The following is a 16,431-nucleotide window of genomic DNA, read 5'->3' on the forward strand; positions in this document are numbered from 1 at the left end:
ATGCTAATTTCACAGCTTTAATTAACTGTTGGGACTTTGCAGCAAGACTGAATACCTAACAGGGTTAAGTCTCTTATTTAATCTTCTTTATGGTTTCCTAAGCCATTTGAGACCCTTTATTAATTTACATAAATCCTGGAGTATGTTTATTAAGTTCCTTCTAAAACGCCAACTGGAATTTTGATTGGGATTGCATTAAATTTAAAGATTAATTTGGGGAAAGGGGTTATCTGTGCAGTATTACATCACCTCATCAAAAAGCATGGATTGTCTCCATTTATGCAGACAATGTGTGTTCTTTTAGGAGCTCTTTATAAAGTTTTCTCTATAGAGATCATATATATTCTTGGTTAGACCAAGGGTTATAAATTTAGGTTATAAATTCCTAAATAATTTATAGTGTGATGTATCCTGTAAATGTTAACTGTGCTTTTTATTATATCATCTAGTTGCTTATTATGTATGCAGAGAAAAGTTACTGATTTTTTAGATTTATCTCTTATCAAGCAGCTTCACTCAACTCTTAAGTTACACAAACCTGCTCCAAATCTAGTTGCAGCACATCATTCTCACCTGCACACAGCTGTATTGCTTCCTTGCAACATGGACCAACACTTCTCTGCTCCCAGCACTCCAGGACTCCTATATCGTCTATACAGTGGCAATGACAATGGATGTCCTTTCTTGTCCCTTATCTTAGAGTGTATCTATCTAAAGTGTCTTCATGAAGAATCACTTCTGCTGTAGCATTTTGGTACATAACTTTTACCAAGTTAAGGAAGTTCACTTATATCCCTGGCTTATTCAGTATGGAACTTTATGAAAAGCTTCATAAAAAAAAAAAGATTTTTCTGTCAACTTAATAATACATGGGTGAATGGGTGAGTTACACTGACAGATTTTTCTGACATGGAACTATCTCCCATCCTTGTATTCCATATAAGCCCTAACTAATCATTATGACATTATTTAATACACTCTGGATTCAGCTAGCAAATGTTTTATATAGGAATCTGCAGCTAAATTTGTTAGCCAGTGACATGAACTGATCATTTTCTGTATTATCCTTATCCAGTTTGGGAATTATGATTTCACTGACCTCAAAAAATGACCCAGGCAGTATTTTTTACTTTCTCTATTTCACGTGACAACTTGTTTAAAATAGAAATTAGCAGATGAATGTGCATGAAACAAACAGTTTCCATGTCTTTGAGGCTGAACCTCTCTGGATTTCCACAGGTAACTATGGAAATTCCATAGGTAACTGCTTATTGTACCACTTGTCCATTTTTCTCTATTAGGTTTTTTCTATTTTTCTTATTGATATTGGGTTCTTTCAATATCCTGGCTTATTCCAACATTTTATTCTTTGTTGCTTGTGGATTATTTTTTCATTATGTCATGTCTTTTGGTATATTAAGTTAAATATAGTCACATTTATCAATCTTTTCCTTTATGGATTGTCTTCTATTTTTTATAAAATCTCTCTACACTCAAATTTTAAGATTTTCTCTTAGGTTGTTTTCTAAAAGTTGTATACTTGTGCCTTTCTTATTTATTTTGAGACAGAGACAGAATTTTATTTCTTCCCCCAAAATGGACAATCCCTATTTATTAATCCAATCTTTCCTCATCAAATTACAATGTCATTACAACACATATCATGCAAATGTATTGAGTTCATGTAAGTGTACTGAGGTGGCTGGGGGAGGGGGACAGGCCTATTTATATAACTGTGTCAAGGCCACAATATCTCAACAATCATAGCTTTAATAATAAAGATTTGATATCCAATATGTGAACCCCCTCCCTTTGTTCTTCAAAATAATCTTGGTTATTTTCAGCTCTCTTTTCTCTTTATTCCTTATCAGTATCATAATTGGCTTCTCAATTTCCATGAAAAACTATATTGGGATTTGGGTGGTAACTGCATTAATTTTATAGATTAATTTGCTGAGAAATGCCAAAGATATCTTCCTATTAATGGACCAGGTTAATGCTGGTAAAAGGAATACCTCTAATGGGTCACTATTAAGAATAAAGTCTGCGGTAGCTTTTGAGTACCTATGTTGAAGTTTTAAGCAGCTACTTTCTATTGCTAGACTGCTAAAACACAACAAAACAAAACACAAGCCACTTAAAATTTTTAGAAATGCTCTTCTCCATCTACTGAAGGTCCAAATTGTTTTAATCCTTTTATCTATGAATTACCTTCAATAATTTTTACACTGATGGACTTGGATTGCTAACTTTCAATTTAAAAAGTGTGTGTATATGAATTTAACCTACAACTAATTTTTCTCTTTCATGATTTCTGTTTTGTATCAATGCAAACTTGGAAAACAAGCATTCCTTTTCCTGTGAAATCTTGAGAAAGAGTTTGTGTAAGTTAGGGACTAACACAAGCACTGGTTTCATTGTATTTTATAAGCTTTGAAGAAGGTTTTTTTTGTTACTCTTTCAATTTTAAGATTTTTAATGTCCATTATGATTCCTTTTTAGGGCCATGAGTTTATAAGTGAGGTTGTTAATTTCCAAATTAAGCTTATATTGTAGTTTATTTTTAAGGCTATCATTTTGCTACTGATTTCTAATGGTTATATTACATTCACAGAAAATGTGCTGTATGATAATGAAACTTTGTTTTGAGGCCTGTACTTTATAGCATGTATACAAAAATTAATGTCTACTATGATTATTGATTTGTTGGTTTTCATAATTCTGTCAATTTTTTACTTTCCTGAATTTCAAATTCAAGAGACATTTTGTTCTATTTATGTGTAAGTTACAAATCTTCTGAAGACTAAAAAAAAACTTAGAGAGATCTTTAAAGTTTAGCAGAAATGTTAGAAAGATACCAGGTTTTTGTCTGAACCTACATTTGGGTCAAATTTCAAACGTTACTATTTGAAGTGCTCCCTTACCCCCATCCTCCCAACAGTCTGCAGCTGCCAGGATGATCAAGCCCCAGTTACCTTTTGAAGACTGCAGTTTCTGTCTTGGCATCTACCGTGAGGCTGAGCGTTTCCTTCATGCCGCCATTCATCACTGTCTCAGTTACCTTGTCCGCTTCTGCATCGTCCTCTCCATCAGAGCTGGCCTCCATAGCCACACTGCCCGGCACTGAAACGGACAAAGGGCTGATGGACATGCCAGCCAAGAGGAACAGGTGCCCTCTTTCTGGGTAGACCCACCACCCAGCAATGCACCTACTCTTCAAAGAAAAGGAACAAGGTGAGACGTTCTGTCTGCTGAAATCAGCTTTAATGGGCATCCTCAGCAAAGACCTAACTAGATTCCCCCTGCCTTTCCAGCCCAGGGTCCTCTCTCCTACCCAGCTTTCTCCCTGCACATTTCCTGTCCTGAGCTTTTTTTCATATCACAGTAGAGGATACAGGATGCAATTCATACATACTCTAGCCTCTATCTACTTCAGACCACAAGTACCTACATTTATGGTTTGTTCATTGTACTATCAGAATTCATTCATTCTTTTCCTGTGTTTTCCCCATTTGGGTTCTGTTCTGTTTTTTCTTTCTTAATTTTTTTTTCCTTGTGTTTCCTTGTGGATTATTACTTTGTTCTATAGTAGGAGGTCAGAGCGCCTTAGTTTCCTTTTCCATAAAATGGGGATAACTGATCCATCTTATAGAACCGGTGAGGGATAAAATGAGATAATGTACATCAAGTGTTTAGAAGAATAACAAAACAAACAAAATATTAATTATTGGTTTCATTCCTTCCCCTGCCCAGCCGGTCTCCACATTTTTTCTAAGGACCTACTTTTTTATTCTGTCCTTGTTACTCTTGCTGTGCACATAGCTTCCCATCATAGTCCCCGCACTAACTGCCCCTCCTGCCCCTCAGCCCTATTCATGGGGATGAAAGCAGTTCAGGGACACGCAGGGAGCACACGTGAGCACTCTGAATAAAGGCAACTCCCTGCCATACTATTCTGACACCCTTCATCATTTCTTTGGTTCAGAAAAGGTAAAAGGAGAGAAGAGACAGCTGCACGGCCTGAACCACGCCTGGGTACACACAACCCGTCCTCAAGCAAAGCAAACTCCAAGGGCCAGAAGCAGTGGTGCAGGCTGAACTGGGAATGCCCAGGTCTAGCCCTGGCTTTATTCGCCCGAGTGGCACGGGCTAAGGTATTCCTCTTTCCTGGGACTGCTTCCTCACCTGGACACTGACAGACCAAATAACTGATAACTTGGACCCCTTACTTCTTCCACAATCAACATGCTATGTTTTGGAATGACTCACAGTTTATTTGACTCACTGCCCTGAGGACTTAGCTCCTGAGCCTGAGACCACTGGCTCTATAAACCTGCTATGGGAACAAAGACAACTTCTCAGATCTAGAAAACTAGCGTGAGAAGTCAAGCCTGAAAGACTCCAGGCCGCCAGAAGAGAGCGGTCCAGCGTGGACCTGTGGGCTCTTGGCACTCACCTTCTGGCTGTGCTGCAAGGGCAGTGATGCTGGCGGTCAGAGGGCCCACAGGCTCAGTGCTGGTTTCCATTTCCACTGGGGAATTACTCCTTAAAGACTCTTTCGTACTTTTAGAAAAGAGAAAATTCAGGTGTTAGAGATGGGAAAAAGCCCTCGTTATCATTATTCACATAAAACCTTCAAAAATGATTTCAGGCTCCATCAGGGAGACATTAACATCTGTTTAAGAGCAGCTGGGCTAGACTCCAGTGGTAAATTAAGCTACTTCATGTAAATGGCTACTTTATGTATTAAATGAGCATGTGTGGGTGAACCACTCCACTTAACTGGCAGTGATACATGGAGTCCTTAGAGGTTTTGGGTCAGATACAGAAAGCCTGGGCTTCCAGGACTTGGGATACAATATAAACTCCAACTATCATGCTGTTTTCACAAAAATCTTTACCAACCTTTAGCCAAACTTTCCAGAGGGCTGGACCTCTTTACTGATGCTTGCTGTTGGTAGCTGACATGGTGAGGAGTACCAGGTTGCTCAGTGGGGGTGGGTGGACAGCCATACCCTACCCCCATGGCTGCAACACCCCTTAACCAACTCAGAGACTATGATATGAGGGGTAAAGGGAAGCCTGCTGCTTCAACGACATTCTCAGGAAACCAAGGACTCTTACCCTCTCATTATAAAGAGAGTAAGTAAAAAGCAAGAAGTAGAAACTTTATTTTCTTGTATTTAGACACAGTTGATAAAATAACAATATTCAGGAGATGTTCTCCATAAGCTTCCCTTTTATCTCTGAAAAACAGCTTAATGCTACAGTTACTAGAAAGCACTGTGGGTTTTGGCCTCCCCTCTGGTTAATTTGAGGTGGCAATTTTTAGCTCACAATAGTTTGTCTTCCTACCTTCTCCATTACTAGTGATTGTTTAAAAACATTACTTATCAGAACAGGGAAAACAATAGCCTTTCAAATGGCAAGGTGGAGACTAAATTCTTGGCAGACAAAATAAAATTTAGCAAATCCAAAATGAGCAAATGAGATATGGAATCCATAGTTAATACTCAAATGCTGACAATACTATTTATGATAATTAAAAAATGATAGATTTCTGCATGACTGAAAGCTGTACCTGAAAACACTCCTGCACTAGAATATTTATTTACCGCAACAGAATAGCTACAAGTAAAATGCAAGTTCATATAATCTATGAATTTCAAAATACACTTGGCATTTTCCCCTATCAAGCCATGCAAGGGGGCTTACTGGGAGCCTCTGAAATGGCCCCACTCCTTTCTCCTCACTCTCATCCCACAGTGGCTGCCAATAGAGCCCAGTCAAGCCAGAAAAGCCAACAGAGACGCCCACTTCCTCTGCGTCCTGCAAACAGCCTGGGACCGCATCTTCCCAGGCTACTTGGTTCAAGAATCACTTCCTTTCCCACCTCATCCCTGATGAAAGGAAGGAGGATGGGGGATTCTTTAAGACCTTCACTGCAAGCGAAGTGCAGTGAAGGACAGTGTGACCCGCAAGTATACCTGCCCCCAGTCTCCTAGGGGAGGCCCAGCGGGAGCGTGCAGCTCTGCTCACCTCAGGGAAGAAGGGAACTCTGCAAACGAAGCCCAGCCCGTCTCTTTAGTTGGCATTGGCTCCTCTGTGCTCCAGACATCAGACCCCACAGAGTCTAACGGAGCACCGTGGGTTGTCTCCATTGGGACATCGAAGTTGGCTGACCAGGTGGGTGCTAAACAGAGGGAAGAAATTTCAACTGGAGATTGTTTCAGTAATTTAATAAAAATACAAGATGTTCACTGAAAACAGATTAGTAAAGATAAGACTGAAATACCCTGTCCTGATAGTGTTGTGGGGAAAAGGATTATTCTAATATATTATCAGGAGAAAAAATGGCACAGTCACTTAGATGGCAATTTGACATCTAGCCTATTATAAAAATCATGTTACCTCCTTTGATCCAGCAATTCCATTTCTAAGAATCTATCCAACAGAAATAATAGACAGGGAGGGACACAAAGCTACATGCGAATGTTTGAATTTCTTAGTTTTAACAAATGTACCAGGTTATGTTAACACTGGAGCAATGCGAGTGAAGGGCATGTGGAAATTCTGTGTAATATCTTTAGAACTTTTCTATAACTCTAAAATTATTCCATAAAAAATCTATTAAAAAGAATGTTGGCTATTCAACTGCAGTAAGTTGAAAACAACCTTAATGCTCTCAATATATATCTGGATCCATTTATACTACCAGCCTCCCTGCAGTCCACTGCAGTCAATACAAACAACAAGAAAACTTCCAGGACCTGCAGAAACAGGATTAACTTCAGAAGCAGGAGTAACAGGTTTTGGGGGCATGCTACTATTTGCCGCAGTACCCCTCTAACCACACGGCCTGCTGGCCAACTTTGGATCCAACCTACAGGAACAGAGATGTGTTCTTTCAGATTAAATTATATCTGTCTATTCTCTTCTCACTGCACACCATATTTCCTCCTCACCTCAGCCCCCCAATCCTAACGCTGATTCCCCTAATTCTTGGTGGGGACAAGCTGGCAACAGGAATCAGTGTTCTCTGCTATCAACGGTTATTTTCTATCACAATTAGAAACCTCCAGGCTATAAGAAAGAAGTTCTATGACACCTGCTAGATACTTGGGGGCTTATCCTAAAGACAAATGACTGAGAAGTACCTGAGTGGAAAGAAATATTCCATTTTAAAGACAAACTTTACTGTGTGACATTGGGTAAGTTTTTTTTACCTTTACCAAGCCTCAGTCTCCCTATCTGATCAAGTTAGATGACACTACCAACTTAGCTAGGTTCTACTGAGGATTAAATCAGGGCTTGTACACAGCAGGTATTTAAGTAGGGTTGTTGTCTGGGTTTCTCGCACTTCAATCTGTGTAGCAGGGACCCAGTGATTTCTAGAAAGGATGATAACCTGGACATTTGAAAATCTCACCGGAAACCTCCCCAAATCGACACTTGCCTGCCCATCATATGCAGAGCTCTGGACTCATTCCATCTGTATCACAGTTCCACTTCACTACTAAATAGGCCACACAAAAGCTACTTTTCCCATTGTTATCACACTGGGATAGTTTTTCCCAGACTAGCTCCCAGAATCCTTATACCATGAGACACTCTTCACAGTCCACAAAACCTCCAAAAGAAGCCACAGGAAAAAGTGAGGATGGCAGAGGCCCTCAAAGCCAGGGGGAGGGGACTCACACACCCCACCCCGTCCTCAAGCAATGTGAACACCTCCAGAGATCTGCCTTGCTGCAACCACAGGACTGAGAGTGACAGAATGCGCCCCTCTGCCTCTCCTTGTCCCCATACACCCACCTCTGGAGTTACTATGGCAGTGCATACAGTAAATTGTACCAAGTCTACCACCTTCCTCTGGGCCATTTACCGCTTATCCAGCTCCTCTCAGGGCACTGTCTGCAATTCCTCCTCACTACCTGCTGCCTGATTCCCGATCCCGAGCATGCTTCCTTATTCCTCATGTGTAACAGTTAGGACTTTAATGGTTTTCCTGTCTCCAGCTTATTTTCTAACCCAGCTTTTACACTGCTGCCATCAGTGATCTTCTTGGAACAGATTCAATAATGTTAGTCTTAGTAAAATCCCCAGGGATGCCGGTGGTAGTTAGTTAGATTCAGGTGTCAACTTGGTCAGGTGAAGGTGCCTAGTTCTATTGCTGTGGACATGAGCCAATGGTAGTGAACCTCATCTGTTGTTGATTACATCTGCAGTTGGCTAGGAGGCGTGCCTGCTGCAATGAATGCTGTTTGATTTAATTGGCTGGTGCTTAAATGAGAGACTCAACGTAGCACAGCCCAAGCAGCTCAGCATACCTCATCTCAGCACTCGCAGCTCAGCCCAGGCCTTTGGAGATGAAGAAAGGAATCGCCCCAGGGAAAGTTGTTGGAACCCAGAGACCTAGAGAGAAGGCCAGCAGAGATCGCCCTGTGCCTTCCCACGTAAGGAAGAACCTCAGTTGAAAGTTAGCTGCCTTTCCTCTGAAGAACCAACTAAATAAATCCCCTTTTATTGAAAGCCAGTCTGTCTCTGGTGTGTTGCATTCCAGCAGCTAGCAAACTAGAATAATGCCCTGTACTACCTAAGAATAAAATTCTTGATCTGGCCCTTGGCTTTATCTCCAAGCACCTGTAGGCCTCGGTGCCCTCCTCTCAACTAAATCCTACTTGTCCTTAAAGCACCCCATCCTTTGGGTAGGCTTTGCAGATGCCTAGGATGAGTGGGTCCCCCCCTTTATCGTTAACTACAATATGAGTTTCAGCTGAACCATCCCTTCAGTCGTCACTGGAGATGAGCAAACTAGTCTGCCTGTTTTCCAAAGTACCTACTTCCAACACATAGCACCAAATGTGGAAGAATAAGGCAACTTACGTTCGTTCAAGTCTACCTCCATTTTATCCTCTGTATTGGCACTACTGGATTCAAATAAGTCTTGTTTGGCTCCATCTTCTTCTTCTGAATCTGTACTTTCCTCACTGTCTGTACTTCCCGAGCTAAAAAAAAAAGGAGTTCATAATGCAGTTTATACTTAATGCTGCTTATCAGTCTTCAGCTAAATCTAGAAAACTCAACAACAAAAATATATTGCACTTCAAGTGAATATATGCCCAAGTGCCATTTTGTTAAAACACAGAGGAAACTGTTGCTGCGCCACATGAGGGGGAAAGAAAAAGAGATAGGCAGCCTGACCCTGTAATAGGCACTGACTGTCTTTACCCCGGGAGGGTCTGTCCAGGTGACTGTGACGTGGAACATTAACACGCCCCAGTGTGCTCCTGTCACCTCCGTGTCCTCCAAGACAGAAGAACTGGAGATTTCTCCAAGTTGGTCTCCCAAAAGCTCAGACTGCAGCTGAGGGCCTAAGTGAAGGGAATGCTGGCTCTACAGCAGGGACTGATAAACTTCCTCTGCAAAGAGCCAGAGAATATAGATATTTTAGGCTTTGTGGGCCACATGGTCTCTACTGCTACTACCCAAGACTGTGTTTTAGCATAAAGGCAGACACAGCTGAACTGCAGAGGAGTGAGAATGCCTATGCTACAAAAAATTTTATTTACAAAAGCAGAGCAACAGGATTTGGCCCAGAGACCACAGTTTGCCTAACAACTGTCTAAGCCATTAAATGCTCTATCATTTGGGCTTGGCATAGCAATCTAAAACACCGCCTTCTAATAGATGTGTGGTCATATCTCATTTCCATGCTAATTTGCATTTTCCAAAGGACCAAGAATGTTGAGTGTCTTTTCACATGCGCATTTGTAATCCATATTTCTTTTCTGAAGTGTCTTTTCACATCTTTTCCACATTTTAAAAACTGGGTTGTCTTATGATTGTGCTTTGTTTCTACATATTTTTATTTAAGAAAACAATACATTTAGAATCACCAAAAATGGGTATCTTCTTAGCTTAACCACAGGCATCTTTAAATAAAGTATGCATACAATCACTGTAAATCCTGTGTCTGTGCAGTAAGTTTTATAAACCAATTTCAAATTAAGGCAATAAGGAAAAACATCTACAAATTTTGATAGTATTTAATATAAGAATTTAGGAACTTTGCTAACTTAAATACCATTTGATCAGCTGTCAAAACTGTGAATGTTCTCACAATATCAAGTAGAAAGTTATTACAAATATCTACATTGCTATAGTAATGACCTATGTTACTAAACATTTCCCTAATTTCAGGAAAATATTAAGATACAAATATAGTTAAAATTAACATAAGAAAATCAATCAACAGCCTAAAAAGGGTATCTTGGTTAGCTTATGCATAGGTATATTTAAATAAAATATCTAAGTAATCATTCTAAAACCTGTTTATATTTCATAAACCATTTTAAAATTAAAGGAAGGAAAAAGATCTACAGATACAGATATCAGAGTTTCTTAGATTCTAAATATTAAACAGTATCTTAAATACCCTTTAACTATCAAAAGTATGTGCATTCTCAAAATATCAAGTAAAAAGTTATCACAAACATCAACTTTACTATAGCAATGACCTATATGCTACTAAACATTTTCAAATTTTTGATTTCTAATTTATCAAATATTACTATAGTTGCCTAGTTTTTTTTAACCTCTTCTTTTTCTGTTGTAAAATAATATATATACACACACACACACACACACACACAAAGAAAAGAAAGAAAAAAACAATAATTTTCAAAGCATACTTCAACAAGTAGTTACAGAACAGGTCCCAGAGTTTGTCATGGGTTACTATTCCCACATTTCAGATTTTTTCTTCTAGCTGCTTCAAAACATTGGCGGCTTTATCAGAGTCATAATAATGGAATCATACACTATCTGTCCTTTCGTGTCTGACTTATTTCATTCAGTATAATATCCTTAAGGTTCATTCAGGTTTGTATATGTTTCAGGATATCATTTTGTCTAAATGCTGCATAATATTCCATTACATGTACATACCACATTTTGTTGATCCACTCATCTGTTAATGGGAACCTGGATTGTTTCCCTCTCTTGGCAATTGTGAATTGTGGGAATTGTGAATACAGAGCAACTCAATATTTAGTTTTCTGAGGAATCACCAAACTGACTTCCACAGCAGCTGAACCATTTTACATTCCCACCAACGGTGAACAAGTATTCCAATTTCTCTGCATCCTCACCAACATTTACAGTTTCGTGTTTGTTTAATAGCAGCCATTCTTACAGGTGTGAGGTGATATCTCATCTTAATTTGCATTTCCCTTATAGCCAATGAAGATGAGCAGCAATTCATGTGCTTTTTAGCCATCTGTATTTGCTTTTCAGAAAAGTGCCTATTCATTTCCTCTGCCCGTTTAATAACTGGGTTGGTTGTTCTTTTGTTGTTGAGCTGTATAATTTGTTTATGTACACAGGATGTCAACCTTTTATACAGTATGTGGTCCCCAAATATTTTCTCCCATTGAGGTGGCTGTTTCTTCACCTTTTTAAGAAAGTCCTTTGAGGCACAGAAGCTCTTGATCTTAAGGAGTTCCCATTTGTCCATTTTCTCTTCCACAGATTGTGCTTTAGGTGTAAAAATCTAAGAAGCTACCTCCTATTACTAGATCTTGAAGATGCTTCCCCTCAATTTTTTCTAGAATTTTTATGGTACTGGATCCTACATTTAGGTCTTTGATCCATTTTGAATTAATTTTTGTATAGGATATAAAGGAGAGGTCCTCTTTCATTCTTTTGGCAACTGAAATCCAGTTCTCCCATGCCCATTTATTGAAAAGCCTATTCTGTCCCAGTTCAGTAGATTTGGGGGCCTTATTGACGATCAAATGTCCATAAATTAGGTCGTCAATCTCTACACTCTCGATTCTATCCCACTGGCTGGTCCTTCTGTATTTGTGCCAGTGCTATGCTGTTTTGACCACTGGGGCTTTATAATAGTAAGCCTTAAAGTCAGGGAGTGATAGTCCTCCCAGTTCACTCTTCTTTTTTAGGATATCATTAGCTATCTGGGGTCTCTTTCTCTTCCAATTAAATCTGATAACCAGCTTTTCCAAGTCTTCAAAGTAGGTTGTTGGTATTTTTATTGGTATTGCATTGAATCTGTGGATCAGTTTCAGTAGAATTAACATCCTGATAATATTCAACCTTCCAATGCATGAGCATGGAATATCTTTCTACCTGATCAGGTCATTTTAAAATTTCTTTTTGCAATCTTTTGTAATTTTCCGTGTATAAATCCTTGACATCACTAGTTAGGCTTATTGCTGGATACCTGATTCTTCTGGTCGCTACTCTGAATGGGATTTTTCCGTAGTTGTCACGTCAGATTGGTCATTGCTTGTGTACGGAAACATTACTGATTTTTGTACATTAATCTTGTATCCTGTCACTTAGTCGAATTTATTAGCTCAAGTAGTTTTGCTGTAGACTTCTCAGGGTTTTCTAAGTATAGGATTATGTCATCTGCAAATAATGAAAGTTTTACTTCTCCCCTTCCTGTTTGGATACCTTTTACTTCTTTCTCATGTCTAACTGCTCCAGCTAGTATTTCTAAAACAATGTTGAATAATAGTGGTGACAGTGGGCATTCTTGTCTTGTTCCCAATGTTAAGGGAAATACTTTTAATTTCTCACCATTAAATATGATGCTGGCTATGGGTTTTTCATATATGCCCTTTAAGATACTGAGAAAGTTTCCTTCAATTCCTACCTTTTTAAGTGTTTTTTATCAGGAAACAATGTTAGATTTTGTAGAATGCTTTTTCATCATCAACTGAAATGATGAAGTGTTTTTCCCTTTTGATTTGTAAATATACAGTATTATGCTGATTGATTTTCTTATGTTGAACTACCCTTGCATTCCTGGTATGAATCCCACTTGGTCATGATATTTAATTCTTTTAACGTGGCATTGGATATGATTTGCTAATTTTTCGTTAAGAATTTTCACATCTATGTTCCTTAGGGAGATTGATCTACAGTTTTTTCTTTCTTGTATTGAATCACGTTAGCGTCATAAAATGGGTTGGGTAACTTTCCTTTTTCCTCAAATTTCTGGAAGGGTTTGAGCAGGATTGGCATTAGTTCTTTTTGAAATGTTTGATAAAATTCTCCTGGAAGTCATCCAGTCCTGGAATTTTTTTGTGTGGGAAGATTTTTGATGAGTGACTGGATCTCTTCACTTGTAACCGGTTTGCTGAAATGATCTCTTTCTTCTTTAACAGTATAGGTGATTTGGGTGTTTCAAGGAACTTGTCCATTTCATCTAAGTTGTCTAGTTTGTTGGCATGTTTGTTCATAACATTCTCCTATGATTTTTTAAATTTCTTCATGATCTGTGGCTATGAACCCCGTCTCATTTCTGATTTTATTTGTGTCTTCTCTCTTCTTTTCTTCATTAGTCTAGTTAGGGGACCATGAATTTTATTGATTTTCTCAAAGAATCAACTTTCAGTTTTGTTGATTCTTTCTATTGTTTTATTGTTCTCCAGTTTATTTCTGCTATAGTATTTACTATTTCTCTTCTTTTATTTGCCTTGGGGTTAGTTTGCTGTTCTTTCTCTAAATTGTCCAGGTGAGCAGTTAAATCCGCAAGTTTTGCTCATTCTTGTTTTTTTTAACACAGGCACCTAGGGCAATAAATTTCCCTCTCAGCACTGCCTTTGCCACATAAGTTTTGAAATATTATATTCTCAGTATATCATTAGTCTCCAGATATTTACCAATTTCTCTAAGTAATTTCTTCCTTGACCCCACTGATTTTATTTAAGGGTGTACTGTTTAATCTCCATATATTTGTGAAAGCTCTGGTTCTTTGATGATTTATTCCACTGTGATCAGAAAAAAACTCCTTTGGATAATTTCAACTTTATTAAATTTATAAAGACTCAGTTTGCGCCCAGCATATGATCTATCCTGGAAAACATTCCATATGTGTTAGAAAAGAACGGATATCCTGGTGTTCTGGAGGGTAATGATCAATATATGTCTATTAGTTCTAATTCATTTATCCCACTGTTTAGGTTCTGTATTTCCTTGTTCATCCTCTGTGTGGTTGTTCTATCTATAGTGGAGAGTGGAGTATTAAAGTCTCTCACTATTACTGTTGATGTGCCTCATGTACTTTGGAGTTCCTTGGGTGGAAGCATGCACATTTACTATTGTTATTTCTTCCTGGTGAATTGTCCCTTCTTTAATATGTAGTGTCCTTCTTTGTCTCTGATGATGTCTTTACATTTAAAGTCTGTTTCATCAGATATTAGTATGGCTACTCCTGCTTTATTTTGGTTACAGCTTGCATAGATCTTTTTCCATCCTTTCGCTTTCAATTTAACCATGTCCTTGAGTCTAAGATGTGTCTCTTATAAACAGCATATAGATGGATTGTGTTTTTTGCGTTTCTTCCCATGGGCAGGCACTGGGAATCGAACCCACGTCTCTGGTATGGCAGGTGAGAACTCTGTCTGCTCAGCCACTGTGGCCCGCCCAAGATGGATTATGTTTTTTGATCCATTCTGCTAGTCTGTCTTTTAATTAGTGAGTTTAGTCCGATTAACAGTCAAAGTAATTACTGTAAAAGTGGATCTTGGTTCTACCATCTTGTCCTTTAAGTTTTTATCCGTCAGATCTATATGTTAATTTCCTCTTCTCTTTTTTTTTCCTTTAAATTACTGTTATTTATATTCTTCAGTTGTGTGCTCTTCTCCAAACTTTCCTCTCCTGTCTCTTTTTTTTTTTTTTTCAGCCAACAGGGCTCCCTTTAGTATTTCTTGTAATGCAGGTCTCTTGTTGATTAGTTCTCTCAATTTTTCTTTGTTTAAGATTTTAATCTCTCGCTCAATTTTCAAGGATAACTTGGCTGGACAAAGAATTTTCGGTTGAAAGGCTTTCTTGCTCTGGATCTTAAATATATCATACCACTGCCTTCTTGCTTCCATGGTGTCCTCTGAGCAGTCTGAAGTCAGTCTTACGTGTTTTCCTTGTATGTAGCAGACCGCTTTTTTCATGTTGCTTTTCTGTTTCTCTTCCACACCTGACAGTCTAGTATGTGTCTTGGAGTAGCTTGTTCATATTTATTCTATTTGAACTTCACTGTGCCTCTTAGACTTGCATATTCATGTCTTTTATAATGGTTGGGAAGTTCAGCTAACTTTCCCAACACCTTATCCTTCCTTCTCCTTCTGGGACAACAATGATTCTGACCCTCTTTTTGTCCGTCATTTCCCTAAGATCCAGCTGCATTTTTTCCATCTTTCTTGCCAACTGTTCATTTGTTTGCTCTAGCTCTATTCTATCTTCTAGCTCACTTACTCTTTCTTCTGCTTCTTCAAATCTGCTAGGATGTTTCTCCAGAATATTTTTAATTCAGTCTACTGTATCTTTCATTTCTGTGAGATCTGCCATTTGTCTATTTAACCTCCCAAATTCTTCTTTATGCTCTTCTAGTGTCTTCTTGATATCTTTTATTTCTTTAAAAATATCCTTGAGTAGTTGTTCCATATTCTATGTCCCCTCTGGAATTTTGATTTGGTCATTTAGCTGGGTCATTTTGCTTGGATCTTCATGTGCTTTGTGATTTTCTGTTGTGTTTGAGGCATTTGGTTATCTTGGTATGGATATTTTGCAACTTGGTTTCTTTTACTCTTCTATTTTTTAAAATATTTTTTCGCAAACAACAAACCTACAGACATTGTTGACATACATTCTTGACATTAAAATCAATGGCTCACAATATCTTCACATAGTTGTGTATTCATCACCATGATCATTTTAAAACATATTTGCATCTCTCCAGCAAAAGAAAAAACTCATACATGCTATACCTGTTATCCATCCCTCTCATTGACCACTAGTATTTCTATCTACTCAATTTATTTTAAGCTTTGTTCCCCCTATTATTTATTTCTTATCCATATTTTTTACTCATCTGTCCACCGTAGGTAAAAGGAGCATCTGGCACAAGGTGTTCACAAAATCACACAGCCACACTGCAAAAGCTGTATCACTATACAATCATTTTCAAGAAACATGGCTACCGGAAGACAGTTCTACAGTTTCAGGTACTCTCCTCTAGCCACTCTAATATACCATTTACTAAAAAGAGGATATCTATATGATGCATAATAATAATAATAACCTCCAGGATAACTTTTTGATTCTGTTTGAAATCATCTCTTCCCCATTGGGTCAAGAAGGCTTTCACGATTTTCTGATGCCAAATCCCATCTCATTCTAGGATTTCTGTCCCACACTGCCAGAGAGGTTTACAGGCCTGGGAGTCATGTCCCACACAGAGGGGGGTAGGGCAGTGAGTTCACTTGCCATGTCAGCTGAAAGAAAAGCCACATCTGAGCAAAAAGAGAGGTTCTCTGGGGGTGACTCTTAGTCCTAATTTTAAGTAGGCTTAGCCTATCCTTTGTGGGGATAGTTTCATAGGGGTAAACCCCAAGATGGAAAGCT

The 16,431-nt window shown here is 38.6% G+C and overlaps 2 protein-coding genes across 11 annotated transcripts in view; one reads left to right on the forward strand and one right to left on the reverse strand.

Moving 5' to 3' along the window:
* Nucleotides 1-4,562, forward strand: part of TESMIN (testis expressed metallothionein like protein) — a 178,666-nt gene extending 174,104 nt beyond the window's left edge. Inside the window, exons 10-11 of the transcript XR_013157490.1 lie at nt 2,942-3,234; nt 3,986-4,562. The gene's annotated coding sequence lies outside the window, so the exon portion shown is untranslated. The remainder of the gene's footprint in view (nt 1-2,941; nt 3,235-3,985) is intronic.
* PPP6R3 (protein phosphatase 6 regulatory subunit 3) overlaps nt 1-16,431 on the reverse strand; it is a 201,272-nt gene that overhangs the window by 10,730 nt on the left and 174,111 nt on the right. For all 10 annotated transcript variants that reach the window (XM_077115458.1, XM_077115457.1, XM_077115455.1 and 7 more), the window contains 4 exons: nt 8,887-9,008; nt 6,040-6,193; nt 4,457-4,563; nt 2,976-3,123 (listed from right to left, as the gene is read on the reverse strand). In XM_077115458.1, coding sequence (XP_076971573.1) covers nt 2,976-3,123; nt 4,457-4,563; nt 6,040-6,193; nt 8,887-9,008 — 531 coding nt within the window. The remainder of the gene's footprint in view (nt 1-2,975; nt 3,124-4,456; nt 4,564-6,039; nt 6,194-8,886; nt 9,009-16,431) is intronic.

The sequence above is a fragment of the Tamandua tetradactyla genome, chromosome 9, assembly GCF_023851605.1.
Source record: "Tamandua tetradactyla isolate mTamTet1 chromosome 9, mTamTet1.pri, whole genome shotgun sequence".
NCBI classification, from domain to species: domain Eukaryota; kingdom Metazoa; phylum Chordata; class Mammalia; order Pilosa; family Myrmecophagidae; genus Tamandua; species Tamandua tetradactyla.